The following is a 23220-nucleotide window of genomic DNA, read 5'->3' as shown; positions in this document are numbered from 1 at the left end:
TGGAGACCTGATGCAACGTGACGTCGTAGGTGCAAAGACAAACAACACGAATGGATAAATATTGCTTAGATCTTGAGTCTATCAAGGGTTGAAAGAAAATAATGAAGAAACGCAACTTTGAGCTTTCTTATTGAGAAAAACTAAATAATAATTAAAAGCTACGTTATGGAGGTTATAAGCATGTATTTATAGCCCCAAACTCCTAACCCTAGTAGTAAGAAGAGATTAACTTGGTTTAGACTTCTACGCTGGCTGTCCGAATGGAACACACCTCCGTCTGATTGATCACTAAATAACTGAAATTAAAGTACGTAAAAAACATTGGCTGGCTGGACGAGGTACAGGCTCGTCCAGACGGAACTAGGTTAAAACCACTAAACCCTAGTTTTATGGCACAACGCGTTTAGACGGCTTATAGATGAGACTTCAGACGAAGCTCTCTATAATTTGTGTGACTAATCTCATACCGACAGCTGCAGACGAAGTTACATATGAAGCTTTTAGGAAGTCACTTCAGTCTTCTCGTCCGGATGGTTTTAGACGAAGTTGCAGACGAAGCTCTCCGGAATTCAGCTCGATGCCTCGGGAATCACTATGGTGACTTGCTGGGAGTGTCCCGTTTCTCTGGAATTCAGCTTGATGCCTCAGGAATTACTATGGTTACTTGCTGGGAGTGTCTCGTTCCTCTTTATGAAACCTTTAGCTTTCTGGTCTATATCAAGACTGGAGAGTATCTTTTGTACATGTTATTTGTTTTATATTGTCTTTTTTCTCCTTAAAAGAATATAATGCTATGTATTTTTTGCTGTAAAATGATTTTCAGAAAATATTTTTCGTATTTTTTGGTGTTCGGTGCGACGTAAAATAATAGTCAATGAAAAATATTTTTCGTTTGACCGAAAATTCTTCTTTAATTTTTGAAAAATGGTTTCCATTTTTTAAAATTGTAAACCATTTTCTGAGTTTGAGCATCTCATTCTCAAATCGACAAACCTCACCAAGACCCACCCAGGACCTACTTGGGACCACGTCGGGACTTGACTGGGACCTCGCCGAGACTTGATCAGGATTCGCCGGGACCTGGCGTTGGAAAATATTTTCGGCGGAAAACATTTTCCTAGAGAATGATTTTCTAGAAAACATTTTTCTGTATTTGGCATATACGGGAAATCAGGCGGGGTCCCGGTCGAGTCCTTTTCGGGACTTGACTTTGGAAAATGTTTTCAGCGAAAAATATTTTCAGTATTTGCCGTGTACGCAAAATCAAATCAAACTCTAAATTACGAAAATGTCCCTGTCGAGTCCCAGGCAAGTCCCAGCGGGTCCTATTAAGGTCTATGCGTGGTCTCGGTCGGGTCCGGGCAAGTCACAGTGGGTCCCGATGGGACTCGTTTATGACATATCTAAAACTTGGTTGGTACATTTTCGTAATTTAGAGTTTAATATGATTTAATGAAAATATATATATAAAAAAAAAATTGTGATTTTCTGTACAAGCCAAACACAGTAAAATATTTTCCAGAAAATCATTTTTCATTAAAATATCAATGAAAATCATTTTACATAGAAACTAACGGAGCCTAAGTATCATGCATTTGCTCCAGTCTCCCTGCACCCTTTTAATTTCTTTCGCAGTTGCTCAAGAGTCACCCAACAGATTGAATGTGGATGCTAGTATTAAGAAGATTCTATGAGAAGCATAGGATTATGAGGGGTGTGAATAGTAGAAATTATGCTATTGTAAATAACTAGTAGGAAAGTTGTTTGTATTTCTATTGGCTTAATTCGGTTCTAAAATGCAAAGGCTATTGTCCACGGGCTCAAACACTGATATAGAATGCTCAAAATCCAATAGCCACCATTCATAATGTGGATTCATGCTTCATGAACGTCCATGCAAAGTTTTAGATCAATCAGAACACAAACACTCATCGATCGAAGCTGTTGATCAAGGACCGACAGAAGTTCCAGTAACTCTCATTTGCAGTGGGTGTCCATACAAGCTGCTAGGCTGTCCAAACACCAATTCCAGCAAGCCTGTTTTTACTTGCTCGCAAGGCCCTGTCCGGACAGACACAAACCCTGTTCGGACACCCCATACCTGTAACAGTTTTAAATGATTTCAAATTATGTCCTAGGTCTAGGGATTGTGAGGCTATTATAAATACACCTCTATAGAAAGAGAGAGGTACCAATTTTCCCCCCAAAAGAGTTCGTCAGAGGTTGTGCTCAGAGAGATCATATGTGGTGAGCATTAAATTGAATATCTTAGAGTTTGAGTTATTCTTTTGATAAATCTACAGTTGAGAAGTTTATCGGAAGAGTCCAGTAAAGGAGAATTACGTTGAACAAGATTGTGAGTAAGAAGACGAGTTGTTGGCTTGTTGATTTTATAGAGGCAAGGTCTTGCAAAGGGTTGTAAGTGGTCCTAGTATCTGTAATCTCTGGATAATTTTTTGATACTGATTTCCTGGGTTTGGCTGCTCCGGAGAGGTTTTACTTTTAGATTGGTTTCTAAAAGGTTTCCTCTTCGTAACCAAAATATTTGTATCTGCCTCTTTATTATTTTATATATTTTGGTGATTTAATTGTTTATTGCTTCATAGTATTAATTCTGCATAAATTGTGATAAAAAAGTTTTTGGAGTCAGCATAGCGTTTTTCAATTGGTATCAGAGCGGGTTTACTCTGTTTGGATTAAATTCCTGAGTGAGATCTTTTGACTCATTGTTTGTTATGAATACTTCTCAAGGGGAATATGAACTTATAAACTTGTTCAACAATTTGTTGGAAAAATTCACGTTTTTGAGACATAAATGCACAAATTGTTTGGAGGGTTTTCAAGATCTTGAACATGTGCAAGAATCTTTAGTAACTAAATTTTCTGAATCACATGTCTTAATTGATTCCTTAAGATCTGAAAATCATGTTCTAGATTCTAAAGTTGATTTGTTAGAGAATAAATTAAAAGAGTCAGAAACTCAATTGGAAAAATTCTCTAGCAATTCCCTTGGGAAAATAATGTATACTCAGAATTCTGATGGTGATAATTCTGGGATTTCTATGAGTGTTGATAATGTTGGTAGCTCTACTTCACATGCTTCTAAATCTGACAGAAATACCTTGTTTGTTAAGCTTGTGAATGTTAAAGAAGTCAATGCTAATATAGTCTGCTTGGATAAGGACAAAACTTCTTGTTTGAATAATTGTGTGAAGCGAAAATCCTAAACTTCTTCTAAGAAACAAACCCAAACTAAGTTTGTTCCTACCTGCCACCATTGTGGGATTATTGGTCATATCAGACCAAACTGTTTTCAGTTTAAATCCTAAAGACTTTGGAAAAACTCGGCTTCTCCTAAGAAAGAAAAATATGATATAGAGTCGTGTTTACCTAGATCAAAGTCTAAATATTTCCCTCCTCATAAAAGACAACCTTCTCAAAGGTTTGTTCCCACTTGTCATCATTGAGGCAAAGTTCGTCATATTCGACCAAATTGTTTTAAATTGAAACCTCATGTGCATATAAATGAAAATTTCTATTCTAGGAAAGATAGTGAGAGTTTGGTCATAATGACGAGAGAAATGCTATCTAGGTTAGATAAGTTTGAGCAAAGTCATAAATCTAGATCTAAGATTTCTCAAGTGTGGGTTAGGAATGATGATACCATTCACCTCTTGAAGGGGAGTGGTAGTGATTTCACCTTATGATAGGTGAGTTACCCACATGCCTAGGATTGGTTGTCATGCCTTCTTATGAATATCCTAGAGCATGTTATTTTCTTTTTATTTATTTTTGTATTTTTAGTTTTTCTTTTTGCATTGATTTTTTTTAGCATGCATTTCATTTTGGAAAAATTTCAAACAGACAAAAATATTTTTTTTTGGTTTTACTGTCTCTCTTTTGTCTTATGCACCTAGATAGTCCATTAATTTCTCATGTTGCTTTCATGGATTTAATTCATTGCATCTTGGAATGTTCTTAATATGCATGAGATGAAAATCTATTTTTCAATAGACTTGTTTTTGTGGTTACCTAAAGCCTGAGCTTATGTGGTACGTTTTGCCTATGCTTAATCTCTTGTGCATATTTAAGCTTAATTTGAGGTTATTTCTTAATTTTAAATGTGATGTCTGTTAGGTAACTACATGAAGTTTGTTTTTGACTAGTCATATCTTTCAAATTAACCATATGCTAGTTGAACTTAGGGCTTAAAAATTTCCGCTTTCTCATTTGTGATAAACACCATAAGTTTAAAGACACTTTCTCATAGAGAAAAAGATACAAAATAGTGAAACAAATATAATCAAAATATCATATTCCAAAAGGAATTTATTTCACTGTGACAAACTTGTACAAATTGTTTTACAAAGAGAAATGTATAGGATGAGAGTGGTTAAGCCCTAGTATGATAAGGTTTGACTTTTGATTTGATATACTTGTTAAAAACTCATGTGGTGAATCTTTCTCCTCATTTTGTAAGTTATTATTTTTCTCTTTGAATGGCTTACTCACACACTACACAAGCATGGGTTGAATGGAACATTTTTCTTTGCTTGGGTTAAGCAATATGAGTTTCTTACCATTTCTAGTTTCATGTATATTTTGCATATTTAGAGCATGTTTGGGATATTCATTGTGAAATACATGAGTTGTTGATGTGTGTATCATGTGTGTTCATTTGACTTTTAAGGGGGAGAAACCTTTTTTTTTTTTTTTTTTTTTTTTTTTTTTTTTTCTAGTTTCTTGTTGATCAATGAGTCATACATTAAGGGGGAGTTTTTGTTGATGTGCCTCCATGATCCGCATTAAACTTCATGCATTTTTAGGTTATATGTGATCATGAGTTTTTCTTATGTTATTCCTATTCCACATAGGCCTTGATGTATCTTGTACAGTGTTTCAGGAAACATGAAAACCTTTTGTCATTCTGTGACAAAAAGGGGGAGTAAAGATGGAGAGATGATGGGATGTCTCGGCATATTGGTTTTGTCACCGAATTGGCAAAGGAGGAGTTTGTTAGTATTTTTGTTGGCTTAATTCAGTTCCAAAATGCAAAGGCTACTGTTCACGGGCTCAAACACGGATATAGAATGCTCAGAATCCAATCTTCACCGTTCACAATGAGAATTCATGTGTCATGAACCCCTCTGCAAAGTTTCAGCTCAATTGGACCACAAACACTCATCGATCGAAGCTGTTGATCAAGGATCGACGGAAGTTCTAGTAACTCTCATTTGCAGTGGGTGTCCAGACAGGCTGCTAGGTTGTCCGGACACCAATTCCAGCAAGCCTGTTTTTGCTTGCTCGCAAGGCCTTGTCCGGACACCCTATATCTGTAACAGTTTTAAATGATTTAAAACTGTGTAATAGGTTTAGGGATTGTGGTGCTATTATAAATACACCTCTATAGAAAGAGAGAGGTACCAATTTTCACCCCAGAGAGTTCGTTAGAGGCTGTACTAAGAGAGATCATATGTCGTGAGCGTTAAATTGAATCTCTTAGAGTTTGAGTTATTCCTTTGATAAATCTACGGTTGAGAACTCTATCGGAAGGGTCCGGTAAAGGAGAATCACGTTGAAGAAGATTGTGAGTAAGGAGACGAGTTATAGGCTTGTCGATCTTATAGAGCTAAGGTCTTGCAAAGGGTTATAAGTGTTCCTAGTGTCTGTAATTTTTGGATAATCTTTTGATAGTGATTTCCTAGGTTTGACTGTCATGGAGAGGTTTTACTTTTTGATCGGTTTCTAAAATGTTTCATCTTCGTAACCAAAATATCTGTGTCTGCCTCTTTATTACTTTATATATTTTGGTGATTGAATTGTTTATTACTTCATAGTATTAATTTTGCATAACTTGTGATAAACAAGTTTTTGGAGTCAGCATAGCGTTTTTCAAAATCCATAATATTTTGATCAATTTAATAACTTTTCACTTTATCCATGTGTCCTACACCTGCCTTATTCGTCTGCCCAAAGCAATAGAAGAACGGTGGAGATGGGCTAGAAGATAAACACTTAAAATTTCCGAATAACATTTTTCTAAATGAAATTAAAATATTTAGAAAACATTACAAGTTGGGCAATAAATTGAAAGAAAAGTGTAGTTTCTCCAAATAAATAAATAAAAATGAAATGATACTCCAAGAGTGGATGATAAAGATACGTAGATAAATCATCATAAATACATTCCAGTCTTCCAAATGTGTACTGATCAAAGCTTGGTCTAATTTTTTTCACATCAATTCTTCTTTCTTGAACGAATTAACCAACTGCTTAGCTCTGCAACGATGAGTACTCCCATGCATAGTAACAGGTGGGCCAATCACTTTTTCCAACATCATAAAAAGCCCTGAAAAGTCTTTTAGGCTTCCAAGTTATGAAGAAATACAAGGCAATGTTAGACAGAAGAAAGAAAGGGAAAAACAAAAAATAATGAAGCCAATAAATTGGAAGCAGAGTTGTGATTGATATAGAGATGCCATAGGATAGAAAGAGGAGTCCAAAGGATACGATGAGCAGGAAAGTAGGAAGCCCAAGAGGGAGAAGACCATTAAGAGTAGTGGTATATAAGAGACAAACCAAGCTAGCTCAGGAAGCAGTCCATCAGTAAACAAATCTTATAAGAAGCTGCATGTAATACCCATGCCACCACGAAAGTCTCAAGACGCTCTCTGCTAGGGTTTCATCTCTAGCAAAGAGCGCCGTCGGAGGGTGAGAACCCCTGTTCTCCCCCTCCCCCCTCCTCCCCCTCATCCTCTTCTCCCCCCACCTTATAGCTAGCCTATTTACTTGATGTCTCTTGCTCTTTGGGCGTTTTTTTCCTCTCCCTCCCTTTCCACCCATTTTCTAATTTTAGGGTTTTTTGGAGGCCGATCTTCCGCCCTTCTCCATGTCGCGCTTGTTGCTGGGTCGGGTTTGGCTCTGGTTCGTGTCCTGCCCGATCGACCGTCTGTCGCCTGGTCCGCCACCTTGCTACTCGGATCTGCCAGTGCCCATCACATCTTTTGCATTGGATCCGTCTCTCCGGATGTGGTTTAATTTCGGTTCTCTCTGGCTGTTTTTTATTTCGTTTCTGGTTGTTTTATTTCCTTTCCTTTATATCTGTCTTTTGCCGTATATTTTGGTGTGTCGTTTTTGTTGCCTTACTTGTTTGTCACACTTTGTGGGTGATGCTCTTGGGGGATTCACTCAAACTCCCCCCCCCCCCCCCCCCCAATTTGTTTTATGTGCAACGCCGATCTCCTCCGCGCCTGCTCTGTCGCCCACCGTCCGTTGTCGGGTCTTTCCTCGTGTCCCCTTGTGATGAGCACCAATGCCACCTTCCGCGTCGGTTTTCGGCCAGCACACGATTGGCTTCCTTTCGACTGCCGTTTCCCGCTTAGTGTGATTCTCCGGTTTTTCCCTGTTATGTTGGTTTCCATTTGTTGTTTGCCCGATTTTTTCTATTATGTTTGTATTTCTGTTTTACTTCCTTTATTTTTCTGTACGCTTTTATTTCCTGTTTTTGCTTGTAATAAGGCTCTTTCCCCTCTTGATCTGCATAAGTGATGCCCTTTGAGTTATTTGCTATAGTCCAGACCTTTGGATTGTGGATGTGAACATTATCCTGGCTTTCGGGTTGAGGAGGAAGAGTTTCGGTTAGGGGTTTGTCTACCCTCAGTTCCGAGGAATAAGCACCACCTATACATTAGTTTGAGTCTGTTTAGCACATATCTGTTTTTTAATATGTAGATTAGTCATGGGTTAGTGGATTGGTTTTGGGTCTGGAATGTAATACATCATCTGTGATGCTTGTAACCTCGTAACTTTGGCTATGGTTGCTTGTAAGAGCTTTATACTCATGATGATTTTTATGAATGAGACTGATATGGATTCTCTTTAAAAAAAAAAAAAAAAAAAACTGGTATATAACACGTTAAAGTATTAATAGTGACGAGTAGATGGAAAAAGTGTCTGGCCATTATTACAAGTAGTACGGCAACTACCAACATCATATTGTGCGTGTTGTTTGACATTAGCATTCTCTCACGAAGGTACCGAATGAATAACTTATCCTTAATTGGGATATGATGAGATCTGAAGTAATCTACCCAATTAGATTCAACATCCTTAGGAAGAAATTACACTACAAAAAACCTTCTGATTAATAACGACACATTAGTAACGTGTCAATAGGCTTCACACATTACTAATAGTTAGTAACGTGTGCGGAGTGTTACTAATTTGGACGTTACTAAATTCCTATTAGTAACGTGTCAAATTGACACGTTACTGAAGTTCAAAAAATTAGTAAAAAAAAAAAAAAACAATCCCAGAAATACTGAACAGAGTAATTAGTGTTCAAGAAATGGCAAAGAACTTTACCTTCAGCGTGATCATAAATAAATAAATTTATAATCTAAACCAATCAGTAAGGAAGAATACAAAAAGGTAGAAAACCAAACCCAAATACAAAATCAAAAACGCAATTTTTTTTTTTTTTTTTTTCACAATGGCGTACATGAGCAAAAAATGGCTAAATAGTATGGAGCCTTACGGAGTAAAACAAGTTGAAGCGGCATCAAGAAGATTGCGATGGTGCGAGGTTGGGCAGGAATGGTGGTAGTTAGTAAATACCTCACTGTGTGGAGTTAGAGATTGAGTACCAAAAATCAGAAATTTGCAACACCAAACAACCAGAAAAATCGATACGTTTAAAAGCTACGACAAATGACAGAAAAATCAACTAGAAAAATCAGAAAAATTACCCATTAGAGTATACGATGTCCCTTCCCCAAGTGGATTCAACCTGAAAAATCAAACCAAACCAACCAGAATATCAGACCCAGAAAAATTTCAAACACCCAAACCCAGCATAAAAAATTCAAACACTCAAACCCAAACCCAGCAGAAAAATTTCTCTTCTCTTTTTCATTTTTTTCTTTTTCTTATTCCCATATGAGAGAAGAGGGAGCTGCCATGGGGGTATACTAGGCATGAGAGCAAAAGAGAGAAAAAGAGAACAAGAAAGAAGAAAGAAAAAGCGCGGTCGAGAGGAAGAAAAAAGAGGGAAGTTAAAGAAAAAGAGAAAAAGAGGGAAGTAGCTGGCGCATGTTTCCGATGCCCATTGGTAACGTGTCAAAGTTGACACGTCACCATTTAGTAACGTGTCAAATTTGACACGTTACTAAAGTTTTCGAATTTTTTTTTTTTTTTTTTTTTTTCAGTTTTCAAATTAGTATGTCAAATTTGACACGTTACCATTTAATAACGTGTCAGTTTGACACGTTACCAGTTAGTAATGTGTGAAATTTAACACGCTACCAAATAGTGACGTGGGTAAACTAAAGTGTCACAAACTGATACGTTACTAAATGGTGACGTGACAAGAAATAATGAGCAGTACACACATTACTAATACTGCATTTTTTTTGTAGTGAGATGAAGCAATTTTTGCTCCGGCACGGCATAGCCTATTCCTGATCTCTTGGTTTTCCACTTGTGTTTGCCCTTTCACGATGTCCAAAGCAGTAAAGCCCTCTGAATTCTTGGTCTTTACAAGGAGTCCCCTCTATAATTCAATAACCACTTCACCACCTGTACAACTTAGAGGTGCACAATTATTGATCCGATCATGGTACTGTTAAATAGTTACACTATTCAACTCACTCTCCAACCTAAAAATAAATAAATAATAAAAAAATGTTTAGAAAAAAGACAAAAATAAAGACAAATGTTACAAATAAAAGAAAGATGAAAAAGTTTATGTAATTCCTATTAAACTATTACTTAATTGATAATGTTTTACTAAATTTTTAATTACGATAATATCTTCCTAAATGACTAAAAAATTGATAATTTCCTCCTAAGGCAAAAAAAAAAAGAAAAAATGATCTTAAATTATTTTTAATAAGACAAAAATATTCTAATAAATTCAACAACAACAAAAAAAAAGTTTCTTGAAAAAAAATGAAATTCTTTAAAATTTTCACACCCTGATTTTTTATTTTCAAAAATTTGTTTTAGCTTTTATTTATTATTTATTATTATTTTATTTTATTAAAGGTATTTTTATTATTTATGAAACATTGTTAATTTTTTTTAGTAATTTGTAGAAAATAGTATGATAGAGAGACATTACTTACATAACGAGGATAGTACGCGGACCTTTTCCGAGAAAGAAAGAAAGAAAGAAAGAATATAGAATGTCTCAACCAAATGCTCAGTAAAATGAGTTAAATCCTTGGTGCTACTCTGAATATTTCAAGATAGGCCTCTAATTTATACAAAATCGATTTTACTTCTTTGAGTAGAAAACATAGTTGAAAGAACTTGCCTGGAGTTGATTTTTGGATGCTGCAATGTGCAATACAGTGTTACTGTCCAAATCCGGCCAATTCAGCACCCCGCCTTCCAGAATCTCGCATTTTTAAACCAGGCCCGCCGAAGCCATCCAACCAGGAGCTGAAAAGCATGAAACATGTCGTTTTTAAGTGCAACATGCAGAGCAGTCTCGTTTTGACTTGTCACATCTTCAATAGATTTGGGGCAGATTCTTAGAAATTCAGCCAACAAAAGGAGGTTTCCTTTTTGGGCTGCATAGTGTAAAGGATTCACACCCCCTCTTCCTTGTGCGCAGACAAGGTCCTTATGAACATGAAGTAGCTTGCGCACCAATAGGGTGTTTTTATTATGCATTGCAAGAAGCAAGGAGGTGAAGCCATTTGGGTTAAGCTTCCTAGCAAATGATGGCTTTAACATCATAATCTCCGTTGCAAACTCGGTCTGTCCTGCAGCTGCAGCTACGTGTAAAGGAGTCTCAACAATTGAAATCTCATCGATCTTGTTCAAAACTTCCGAGTCGATTACAATCAACGATTACAAGGCATCAATGTTTCCTTGCTCAGAAGCATTCCTCAGATTCTGATCCATTCTTAGCACTAAGATACTTGTTTTTCTGAAGAATTCCCTCTCATCTGGGTTCTGAACAAGCGGAGATATCTTTTTCTTTTTTTTTTTAAGTACAGGGAATCAAACTTCTTTTTACCTTCTATTCGAATACACTCTACAATAACTTCATTTATAGTTCCTTATAACATTAAAATATTATTTGTTTTACTTTTATTTTGTTTTTATATTAATTTATTTTGTATAGAAAAGTGTGTGGAGGAGAGTGAATGCCATTTTATGATTATAAATTATAATAAATCATGTGAATTGTTATAGTTTCAACTGTAGCAATCTTAATGTGTAGGAAAAATATAGGGAAGCTGCTGTATGTGAGTTTTTGTAATTTTTTTGAGATTTTTCCTATGTGTAGGGAAGGGAAGCAGCTTTAGGATAGCTATGGGAATGCTCCTCGTTATCCAAGGAGTAGACTTGAGGAAGTAGACCAAAACTGTAACAGATTTGATTAATGTGAGAAAAAAAAAGGTAAGAATATTTTGTATAAAAAAGTGAAAAAAAATTTGTTTTATACTAATTTTTTTATTTTAATAATAATAAAAAGTGATTAATGTGATATAAAAATTAAGAATGTTAGGATTGATTTTAAAAAGAATTTTTTAAAATTTTGAGTCACACCAAAGTGGGTCCTCCAACTATCACAGACTCTTGTTCTTTGAACTTTCGCAGATTTTCATATCGTGTAATTTCAAAATTTCAGTTGATGAAAATGTAATCTTAAAAAATTTAATTAATTAAAATTTGGTAAAATTCCTGGTTTCGTCTTTAAAAACATACATTTTACTTGAAATTTGAAAGTGTGTATTTTTACATGTTTTTAAACCAGCATTTTTTTTAAAAACTCACTCCCGAGCGAAATACTTTTCATGATTTTATTTTTTTTATAAAATAAAAAACCTTTTGACCTACAGAATGTAAGGTCGACCGACAAAAGAAATAACATAAGTTTTCAGAAATATCTCTATGTGCCCAAGATACTTATTTAAATAAAACATTATTCGTGAGGATGATTCCTAATGCTCCCTCAAGACTGACATCCTGACCACCTAGCTCATGCTGCTCATAACTTGCAAATGAATCATGAGGTTAAATTCATTTTCTTTAAATATATTTTTCTTTGAAATCACAGTAAATTTATTAGGGTAATGTGCAGAAGGGTTTTTATTTTATAACCTACTTTATCTTAAATCTTTCCTTAATACAAAAAAATTTCTTTAAATAGAACACTTCTCATTTTGGAAACTTTCTAAAAATTGAAGTTCTACCGAAAAAAAAGAAAAAGAAAGAACGAGTGATTTGAAAAACTTCCATTTGCATAAAACAACAAAAAACTTTACTTTAAATTATGTGCGGAACAAAAATTGAGAATGGGTAAGCAATTTATCTTAGGGTGCAAATGCGAGCAAATATTAACTACATGCATCTGCTATCCGCAACTATCCACTATTTGCATATGCGGATGCAGTTAATATATATATATATATATATATATATATATAATTGTTACAATGCAAGAAGCTAAATAATGTATGAGATGACAATTTTATGACAAAATGATTAGCAAGTATGATCTTAATAGTGGTCAATTGAGCAATTTAAAGTCTATATATATGGGCATTCATAAACTAATGTATATTGTTCGTAATCTCTTGTTTTTATCGCATGAGAAACATGTTGTTTGAGTGTTTGTTTTATTATTAGTGCTTCGATTATTTTATAATAAAAAAAACTAAAATGCCTTTTTGTATTTACTAGCTAGAAATAAGAATTATAACTTCAAGGCCCATAAAGTAAGGAGCGTCACAATTTAATACATCAAACTATCAATCTGTGGCAAAAATGCCACTTCATTAGAGATTGTTGTCAGTTTGAATAGAAAAGTGGTCACGTGCAAGGCACAATTGTAACCATTTTAACAAAAAAATTCCCAACATATCCTTTGAAAAACAAATTGAGCGGTAGATCGAGAGAATAAATATAGTTTTCCTAACCAAAGAATAAATGATACTTTTAGAGTTGACAATGATATCTAGATGAATCATCATAAACACATTCCAGATGTGCAGCTTGGCCTAATTGTTTACACCAATTCTTATTTCTTGAACGAATTATTCAACTGCTTACCTCTGCAAGTCGCAGTCTGGGCGATTAGGATGAGCACCACCATCCTAAGAAAAGGTGGGCCGGCCAAGCACTTTTTCAACATCTAAAAAAGCCGTAAAAACTCTTCCATGTGCTTCCAAGTGACGACTACATACAAGGCAATGTTAGACACAAGAGAGAACGAGAAAAACAAAAAATAATGAAGCCAATAACTTGGAAGTGGAGCTGTGATTGATATAGAAGTGCCATAGGACAGAAAGAGGAGTCCAAAGGATATGATGAGAAGGAAACTAGGAAGACCAGGAGGGAGGACTAAGATAATCAAGAGTAGTGGTATATAAAATGTTAAAGTATTTATACCCAAGAGTAGATGGAAAAAGTGCCTGGCCATGGTTACTGTTCCCACCTGGTGTGGGACGACTTGACTGGCTCCATTTCTAGCGCCGGTTGCGGCTGTGATATTCAACTGAGTATTGGCTCCAGGGATGTAGTTATCTTGCCAAAATCCTCCTGGAGGGCTGAGTACTGCTTGGTAGGCGACTGTTACAAGCAAAACAGCAACCACCAGCAGCATATTGCGCATGTCGTTGGACATTAGCATTCTCTGACGAAAGAAGCATATGTATAACTTCTCATTAATTGGGATAGGATATCTTAAGTAATCTGCAAAAGATGCAACCTTGGGAAGAGATGAAGCACTTAGAGCTCCTGCGCGGCATAGCATCTTCCTCATCTCTTGGTTGTCCACTTGTGTTTGCTCTTCCACGATGTCTAGAGCAGTAAAACCCTCTAAATTCTTGAGGTTTACAAGGACTCTACAATCCAATAACCACCTCACTGCCTGTAAAAGTTAGAGGTGCACAATTATTAATCCCATCACTGTAAAATAGTCTATACACTATTGAGACAACTATCGTCAGTTCAGCTACCAAGGAATGACAAGGATGCAGTTGAAGGAGATAATGCCAAGCAAACACAAAATTCGAATATCAGATGACAATTCAAACTCTTGTAAATTGGTTGTAATCTTTACGTGTATTATGGATAGCATGTAAAAATATCTGATTATAAATGACCCAAAAACAGAGAGACCAACTTCGTTCCTCTGTTCTTCTTCCCCACTGCTTCTCTTTATGATTTTTTCAAACACCTTCGCTACAGTTTTCTTCCTTCCCTTTCTACTATCACCAACCATTACGTCCAACTCTCATGGCTTCTACATCTGCTTCCTCCAAGTTCCACTGCCACCCAATCTTCCTTCTCTGTTTTAGCTCCTCCATCTCTCACGGTTATTCACCATCACTTTGTGTTTGCTTGGCATTATCTCCATCCATATATATTATCCTTGGTAGCAGAACTAACGATAGTTGTATCAATATACAATATTAAACCCCCAACCCAACAAAAAAAAAGAAAAAAGAAAAAATCCCAAATGCTAAAAACAAAAAAAAGGGAAAAAAAATTAAAGAAAGAAAGAACGTAGAATGTGGCTACCAAATGCTTAATAAAATGAGTTGAAGATAATTTGTAGCATGTTCTTGAGTTGAGTCTTTACTGCTACTTGTTTGCATAATTCAAGACAGACCTCTATTAATTATTATACCAACTCTATTTTATTTATTTAGTAGAGACCACAGCGGAAAAAACTTGCCTGGGGTTCATTTTTGGATGCTGCAATGTGCAACACAGAGTTACCATCCAAATCCAGCCAATTCAGCATCCTCTTCTCCCAGAATGCAGCATTTTTAAACACGGCCCGCCGAAGCCATCCAACCAGGAGCTGAAAAGCATCTAACATGTCGTTTTTCAGTGCAATGTGCATAGCAGTCTCGCTTAAACTTGTCACATCTTCAATAGACTTAGGGCAGACTCTTAGAAATTCAGTCAACAGATGGAGGTTTCCTGTTTGAGCTGCATAATGTAAAGGATTCATACCACCCCTTCCTTGTGCACAAACAAGGTCCGTATGAACAGCAAGCAGCTCGCGCACCAATTGGGTTTGGTTATTATGCATAGCAAGGAGCACAGGGGTGAACCCATTTGGGCTAAGCTTCCTAGCAAATGATGGCTTTAACATCATCATCTCCATGGCAAACTGGGTCTGTCCTGCTGCTGCAGCTATGTGTAAAGGGGTCTCAACAAATGGAATCTCATCGATCTTGTCCAAAACTTTCGGATCAATTGCAATCAACGAGTATAAGGCGTCAATGTTTCCTTGCTCAGAAGCATCTCTCAGATTGTGATCCATTTTTAGCACTAAGATACTTGTTTTTCCGAAGAATCCCTCTGCTCTGGGTTCTGAACAAGCGGAGTAAAATAATTTGATTCCCACGGATGACCAAATAGCTGGCAGAATCAGTCACGGGATGAGTTATTTATTTTTGTGGTTGTGGACGAGTCGAGCCTACAATGAAACCTGTCAGCCAATGTCTCACAAAAATGACACTTTTTATAGACAAGAACGTTTGTCTTAGGCTTCATGGTGGCGCTCGGGAAGACAGCCGCAAATCTAGGGAGATGGATCCTCCAAATTTCAAATTCAAATGTAACAGAGGGGAGTGCGTTGGACTGTTGGAGGGGTAAAGTTGTTAAAGATAAAATAAAATAACATTTTTGTGTCTCTTTTTTATAACTAATTGAATCTTTTTATTTTATTTAAAATGGACATGATCCGTTTCTCAAATTTAGTGCCTGAAATACTCTGAGAGAACATAAGGTTACTTCTATGCAATTGGAGATTATTATGCTTGAGCAATGATCAGAAAATGAACTAAGAATCTAATTTTAAGAATGTTGGATAGGATAAAAGAAAGTTTTTTGGTATAGAGTTTTCCTTCCAACTTGGTTGGAAAAACTTTCTCTAATTTAATTTATAAAAAAAAATATATGTCTATTAAACATTTGAAAAATGCATTTTTTTTTTTTTAATAGTGCTAAAATAAATTTTACTATAAAATTATGTGCACCATACGAGAAAAACTGTGTCTATTTTCAAAATTAAAAAACCATTTTTAATATTATTTTTAGTGGTGGCGGCCATGGCCCCACCAACTCTCTCTTTATTTCGTCTCTGCATATGATGATTACGATCCATGCATGCGTTGTTTAGGAGCCAGCTAGGGTACTGTGGTTATAGTTATACATAAAAATACCCTTTTGCCACTATAGTTATAGTTATAGTTTAGCTTGAGTTAGGATCCCAAAAGGATTGCACGACCCATACATATGAGTATATGACCATTATGACGCATAAACATATATATAGTATACTCATGGCATAAGCCATAAGGGGATGTTTTTTACAGAAAATCATTCATTGTTTATTGTTATGTTACTAAAATTTCTACAGCAGCTGTTTCATTATTGTCAGTGATAATTTAAAAGCTCGATGACTATACAGTACTTGTTTAGGCCTATCTATTTACTGAGAGTTGTCGACTCACCCTATATTCCATAATTTTCACCCTACAAAATTACAAATTGCGTTGAGAAAAGAGCTGAGGGTCAGGGCAATTGGAGGAATAAGGCTGTTGCTGGATTACTTCGAGTTGAGGGATCTAGCTTGCATGCGGTAATGAAAGCTACTGGAGTACCGTTTTTTACTAAATGGTACTGTTCTTTACTGTTAATAATTAAGTTTAAAAAATTAAAAATTAAAATTTTTATTAAAACTTAAAATTATAAAAAATAATAATTAAAAAGCTAAAAATATTAAAAAATTAAGAAAAAAGAAAGAAAAAATAAAAATGGGTTTCATTGTTTCATCATCTCCTCCGGGGCAGCATGTCGACACGTAGACCTTAAGAATGGGGCCCTTGTTCAGCAGATCCAGGTCGTCATTCATCATCTCCTCCGGGGGCGGCATGTCGAAATCCTCCTCCATTTTTCAGAAATCCCAACGAGTGAGTAGCAACAATGTTCATAACATTTTGTGTTCAAATGTGAGTAGCAACAATGTTCAAATGTGAACACAAAAATCTTGCAGAAAGGGTCACAAATATAGAGCCTTTTTTTTTTTTTTTTTTTTTTTTTTTTTTCTTGTGACATTCTCGGAAAGCATGGGACAGTTTTATAAGGAAGATTTTCAGTCAGAAAGGGTCCCATTCTCAAGGTCTGGGCGTGGAAAAATGGAGGATTTCGACATGCCGCCGCCGGAGGAGATGATGATCGACGATCTGGAACGATGAAAGCCCATTTTTCTTTCTTCTTATTTTTCTTTTTATTTTTTTAATATTTTTAGCTTTTTAATTATTATTATTTTTTATAATTTTTAAGTTTTAATGAATTTTTTATTTTTTATTTTTTAAACCTAATTTTTAACCTTGGAAAATAGTATAGTTTAGTGGAAAACGGTTTTCCACTGCATCATGCGATGCGTGCGGTAGTTTTCACTACAGCATGCAAGCCAGATTCCAAGTTGAGATATATAAAACAAGTGCCAATGTTTTGCTTTCTTTTATCTGATTTTTTTTTCCAAATTTTTATTAGAGATATTTTGTCATATTTTGCACAAAATAAGACAAAATTTGCAACTCAATAGTAGTTTGTGAGGACATTGCGAAAATTTAAAATTTAGAATGACATTATAAATTGCCTAATAGTTGATAATCCGATAGAAATGATATATTTTTTTCCAAAATTTTATTTGTGAGTTTGTACTAAACATTTGAAAAATACTTTTTTTTTTTTAATAGTGCTAAAATAAATTTTACTATAAAATTATGTGCACCATGCGAGAAAAACTGTCTATTTTTAAAAATTAAAAAACCTTTTTTAATATTATTTTTAGAGGTAATATTATTTTTAGAGGTGGGGGCCATGGCCCCACCAACTACCCCTTTATTTCGTCTCTGCATATGATGATTACGTTCCATGCATGCTTTGGTTCAGGAGCCAGCTAGGATACAGGGGTTATAGTTATACATAAAAATACCCTTTTGCCACTATAATGTAGTTTACCTCGAGTTAGGATCCCAAAAGGATTGCACGACCCATTCATATGACGCATATATATATATATATATATATATATATAATAGACGAATGCATTCTACAAATCATCTCCTCACCATCTCTTCACTTTAACATTTTGATTTTTTCTAAAAAAAAAAAATAAATAAAAAAATAAAAGTTTAAGAGAGAAGAGATAGTGAGGAGATGGCTTGTAAAATGCAAAAGAGAATATCCCTATATAATATACTCATGTCATTAGCCATAAGGGGATGTTTTTACATTAAATCATTATATATTCACACATAGTTTACTGTTATGTTACTAAAAGTTTTACGGCAGCTGTTTCATTATTGTTAGCAAAAAATTAAAGGCTCGATGACTACACAGTACTTGTTTAAGAACATGATCCTCTCTAGTCCATCTTAGATTGGAGAATATTCGATTAATAGTCTGAATCTCTTTAGAGAAATTCTGAAGTCATAAATGAAACACATGTTTATTAACAAAAATAATAATAATAATAATAATAATAATAATAATAAAATAATATATATTTTTAAAAATAATTTAAAAATAAAAAAATAAAAATTTAAAAAAAACCAAGGGGGTGGCCGGCCACCCCAGTTGGGGCTAAGGGTGGCTGAAGCTACCCCATGGCCATTGGGGGAGTTCCAAATTAATTATTATTATTTTTTTTTGATTGGGCCCTTGGGGGTGGCCGATCCACCCCCAATGGGCGACGGGGTGGCTTTGGCCACCTCCAGCCCCAACTGGGGTGGCCGGCCACCCCTTAGTTTTTTTTTAAATTTTTATTATTTTATTATTTAATTTATTTTTAAAATATATATTATTTTATTATTATTTTTATTAATGGGATATGTGTTGCTTTGAGATCTCTCTAAAGAGATTCTAACCATTAACTTGATATTCTCCTGTCTAAATCAAACTGAAAAAAATCTTATTCCTAAGCCTATCTATTTACTGAGAGTTGTCGACTCACCCTATATTCCTTAATTTCCACCCTACAAAATTACAAATTGCGTTGAGAAAAGAGCCGAGGGTCAGGGCAATTGGAAGAATGAAGCTGTTGCTTGATTAGTTCAAGTTGAGATATATAGAATAAGTGCCAATTTTTTGCTTTCTTTTTTTTCTAATTTTTTTTTCGAAAATTTTATCAGAGATATTTTTGTCATATTTTGCACAAAATGAGATAATATTTGCAACTCAATAGTAGTTTGTGAGGACATTGCGAAAATTAAAAGTTTAGAATCACATTATAAATTGCCTGATAGTTGATAACCAGATAGAAATAATATATTTCTTCCAAAATTTTATTTATGAGTTTGTACTAATTAATTTGGAGAATGCTAGATGCTCTTCTAGTATTTATTTACGCTTATATATAAATTAAAGTTCAATTAACCAATTTCGAGCTTTATCCATATCGTGAGATTTCTTGACCAGAATAAGTCATGTATGTTTAGGAAATTTAGCTCCTTAGTAAGGTGCGATGGTATTGATCAAGCTTAAACTGAAGAAATTCATAATGAAATAGGAAATTATATATAAATATTGGAAATAAATAAACAAAATAATAAAAGAGACAATAATTTTACCCGGTTCGGTCTATGACCTACGTCCACAAATAAAGCAAAAAAAAAAACAACATTATGCTCTTATTGCTTTATTAATATTACAATACAAATGCTCATAATTGAAATAGATAAGTATAACAAACAAATCTTATTGATTTGATTACCATCAAACCTGATTATAAGGTAAATAACATACAATATCAATTTAATATATATTTTTTTAATGTAGGAAATATATTTTCTAACATAAAACTACATTGCATGAACTCAAGGATATACAGCTCAAAACACTTTTTCAGGATCAAAGAAAGCACTGTAAACTCTTCCATGCTTCCAAGTTACGAAGAAACGCAAGGCAATGTTAGACAGAAGAAAGAAAGAGAAAAACAAAAAATAATTAAGCCAATAACTTGGAAGCGGAGCTGTGATTGATATAGAGGTGCCATAGGAGAGAAAGAGGAGTCCAAAGGATATGGAGAGCAGGAAACTAGGAAAACCAGGAGGGAGGACTAGGACAATTAAGAGAAGTGGTATATAAAAGGTTAAAGTATTAAGAACCACGAGTAGATGGAAAATGTGTATAACCATGGTTACTGTCCTCACCCGATGTGGGACTTGATTGACTTCATTAGTAGCGCTGGTGGCGGCTGTGATATTGAACTGATTATTGGTTCCAGGAATGGAGTTATCTTGCCAAAATCCTCCAGGGGGCCTGAGTACTGCTTGGTAGGCGATTGTTACAAGCAGTACAGAGACCACCAACAGCATATTGCGCATGTCGTTTGACATTTGCATTTTCCCACGAAAGAAACATACGAATAACTTCTCATTAATTGTGACAGGAGATATGAAGTAATCTGTCCAAGAAGCAACCTTAGGAAGAGATGAAGCATGTTTTGCTTTGGCACGGCATAACATATTCCTCATCTCTTGGTTATCCACCATGTCCAGAGCAGTAAAACCCTCTGAATTCTTGGCTTTTACAAGGTATCTTCTAGTACGCCAGTCCTGAGCCAATAACCACCTTACTACCTGTACAACATAGAGGCCGGGTGTTCAATTACTGATCCCATCACTGTAAAATAGTCTACACTTTTCAACCCCCTCCCAACCCCACCGAAAAAAAAATTCCAAAATGCTAAAAAGAAAATAAATAGGGACAAAAATAAAAACAAATGTAACAGATTAAAGAAAAAAGAACATAGAATGTCTCTACCAAATACTTAATAAAATGAGTTGAAGATAATTTTTAGCATGTTCTTGAGATTACTGTTACTTCTTTGCATGTTTCAAGATAGACCTCCATCATACAAACTCTATTTTACTTCTTCACTAGAAAACATAGTGGAAAGAACTTGCCTGGAGTTGATTTTTGGATGCTGCAATGTGCAACACAGTGTTACCATCCAAATCCCTCCAAGTCAGCATCCTGGACTCCAATGATCCCCCACTTCTAAACCAGGCCCGCCGAAGCCATCCAAGCAGGAGCCGAAAAGCATCTAACATGTCGTTTTTCAGTGCAACATGCAGAGCAGTCTCACTTTGACTTGTCACATCTTCAATCGACTTGGGGCAGAGTCTTAGAATTTTAGCCAACAGATCGAGGTTTCCTGTTTGAGCTGCATAATGTAACGGATTCATACCCGCTCTTCCTTGCGAGCAGACAAGATCCTTATGATTTTTAAGTAGCTCGAGCACCAATTGGATTTGGTTTTTATGCATAGCAAGGAGCAAGGGGGTGAAGCCAATTGGGTTAAGCTTCCTAGCAAATGATGGCTTTAACATCATCATCTCCATTGCAAACTCGGTCTGTCCTGCGGCTGCAGCTATGTGTAATGGGGTGTCAACAAATGGAATCTCATCGATCTTGTCCAAAACTATTGGGTCCCTTGCAATCGACGAGTACAAGCGGTCAACGTTTCCTTGCTCAGAAGCATCCCTCAAAGTCTGATCCTTTCTTAGCCGCGTGTTGTTGTGTGGTGTTTCCGTGCGACGTGAAGCCATGTTGATTACCGTGCAGTGCTGGTGTTGCTAGACGGTGGCCGTGCTTGGCGCCGCAAGGCTGTGACCGGTGTGTGAGTTGATTTGGAGAAAATGAAAAATCAAAAAAAGATTAGGAGCCCGTTTGGAATTGCGTTTGATAAATATAAGAAAAGCTTTATTTTTAAACTTTTGTCAAAAATGTTTTTTTTACCAATTTTAGGTTTTTTGAATTTTTAAAATTGTTTTTAATTTTTTTATAAAACGAGTATTTTTTTTCTTTTAAATTAATTTTTTTAGTATTAAAGTACTTTTAAACCTCTAAAACGCAATCTCAAACAAATCCTAAGAAGAAGACGAACGTTGAAGATGCTGCGAAGTGTACGGGAAAAAGAAATAAATATCGCACATGCAGGAAAATTGAACACCTAATTCGCATTCTCGTAAGAAAATTCATTCATTTACTATCAACCGGATGACGTGTCTGGTTCTGATTGGGAGTGAAGGAATCAATCAAGAGGGAGACACTCTTGAGTCTTGGTCTTTCTTTTTTGTGTTTTTCCCCGGCTGCTAAAAGCAAGTTGCAACATATCATTCAACCGCTAGAATCTCATGATGAATTGTCTCGATCTTTTTTTTTTTTTTTTCTTCCACAAAAGTAATTAATGAGCCATCTAATTTGAATAATTTGACTTCCTGTACGAAGATGTCACCCACCATTTACTAGTATAGGTCTGTTACAAGCTAATTATCCCCGCATTGATTATCTACAATCTTAATCACGCGATTAATTATGAGATAAATTATTAAAGACTCTTTTTGTAAACCCAATTTTAAGGATGAGTAATATATTAAGTTTGTATCATATCATATTATGAATGAACCACCATGTCATATGGGATCAGACACAACTTGTCCAATATGGAAAATATTGATACCTAGAGTTTAAACTTGCTTCCCGTATTCATTTTATAGAATCTGTTCATTTAGAGACTTCAATGCTACCTTAGAAGTTATCTTTTTTGCTATCCTTTTATCAGCAGCAGTAGATGAACCCTTGAAAGAGATCTCATTTGCTTCAACCTCGATTGTTATTGAAGCCATACCCTTGTTGCGGGACTTGATGGATTATTTCACATTATATTTTCTTTTTTGACATAGCTCATTTAACTCCTTTACAGGATGAGAGATCACTGTTTTAGAGGCTCCAAAAAGGCCTTTTCCTCTGAAAGACTATCTCCTTATTGTATCCCGAATCAACAAGAATGACTCCTGCCAATGACTTTACAATTAACATCGATCGCCAAGAACCTGTCACAAATTAAAAAATATCTAATGATTTATTAAATAAAATCAAAGAACCTATAAAGACAAAATTTCTTATAAATTTTAAAGAAAAAACAAATATAAGAATAAATACAATAATCGAACCTTGGGAAAAGTTATCAATGAAATTTAGTTGACTTCCCAATATAAGTTTCAATTGCTCTTATTATCATTTTATGGGGTTATTAATTGTTACTTCATTCTTGAAATTCATCAAAATAATTTCACCAAAACATTCCTAAGTACATTTCTCTGATGGGGATCGACCAAAAAATTGCTCCACATAATTAGTCTTGCATAGGGATGTCAACCCGGTTCG

General features: G+C 35.2%; 2 protein-coding genes and 1 pseudogene across 5 annotated transcripts; all 3 read right to left on the bottom strand.

Annotated features, from left to right (window-relative positions):
* Positions 1 to 1948: 1948 nt before the first annotated feature.
* Positions 1949 to 10911, bottom strand: LOC148586992 (ankyrin repeat-containing protein BDA1-like; annotated as a pseudogene).
* Positions 10912 to 12812: 1901 nt separating this feature from the next.
* On the bottom strand, positions 12813 to 15382 carry LOC132176019 (ankyrin repeat-containing protein BDA1). Of its 4 annotated transcripts, none has more exons than XM_059588124.2 (3): positions 14695 to 15382; positions 13408 to 13884; positions 12813 to 13194 (listed from the first exon to the last, which is right to left on the bottom strand). In XM_059588124.2, the coding sequence occupies exons 1-3, from the start codon at positions 15293 to 15295 to the stop codon at positions 13151 to 13153; spliced, it is 1122 nt and encodes a 373-aa protein (XP_059444107.2). In that variant the 5' UTR covers positions 15296 to 15382; the 3' UTR covers positions 12813 to 13150. The 4 variants fall into 4 exon arrangements, with proteins under 4 accessions (XP_059444107.2, XP_059444106.2, XP_059444105.2 ...); XM_059588123.2 differs by having other exon boundaries at positions 12813 to 13651; positions 13727 to 13884; XM_059588126.2 differs by lacking the exon at positions 12813 to 13194 and having other exon boundaries at positions 13419 to 13587; positions 13727 to 13884.
* Positions 15383 to 19877: 4495 nt separating this feature from the next.
* Positions 19878 to 21599, bottom strand: LOC132180242 (ankyrin repeat-containing protein BDA1-like). Its single transcript, XM_088514442.1, has 2 exons — positions 20955 to 21599; positions 19878 to 20627 (listed from the first exon to the last, which is right to left on the bottom strand). The coding sequence occupies exons 1-2, from the start codon at positions 21597 to 21599 to the stop codon at positions 19878 to 19880; spliced, it is 1395 nt and encodes a 464-aa protein (XP_088370568.1).
* Between the last annotated feature and the right edge of the window lie 1621 nt (positions 21600 to 23220).

This window comes from Corylus avellana, chromosome 3, assembly GCF_965113065.1.
Source record: "Corylus avellana chromosome 3, dhCorAvel1.hap1.2, whole genome shotgun sequence".
Taxonomy (NCBI): Eukaryota; Viridiplantae; Streptophyta; class Magnoliopsida; order Fagales; family Betulaceae; genus Corylus; species Corylus avellana.
The sequence above is the reverse complement of the archived record's forward strand: the minus strand, read 5'-3'. Positions and strand labels throughout refer to the sequence as shown.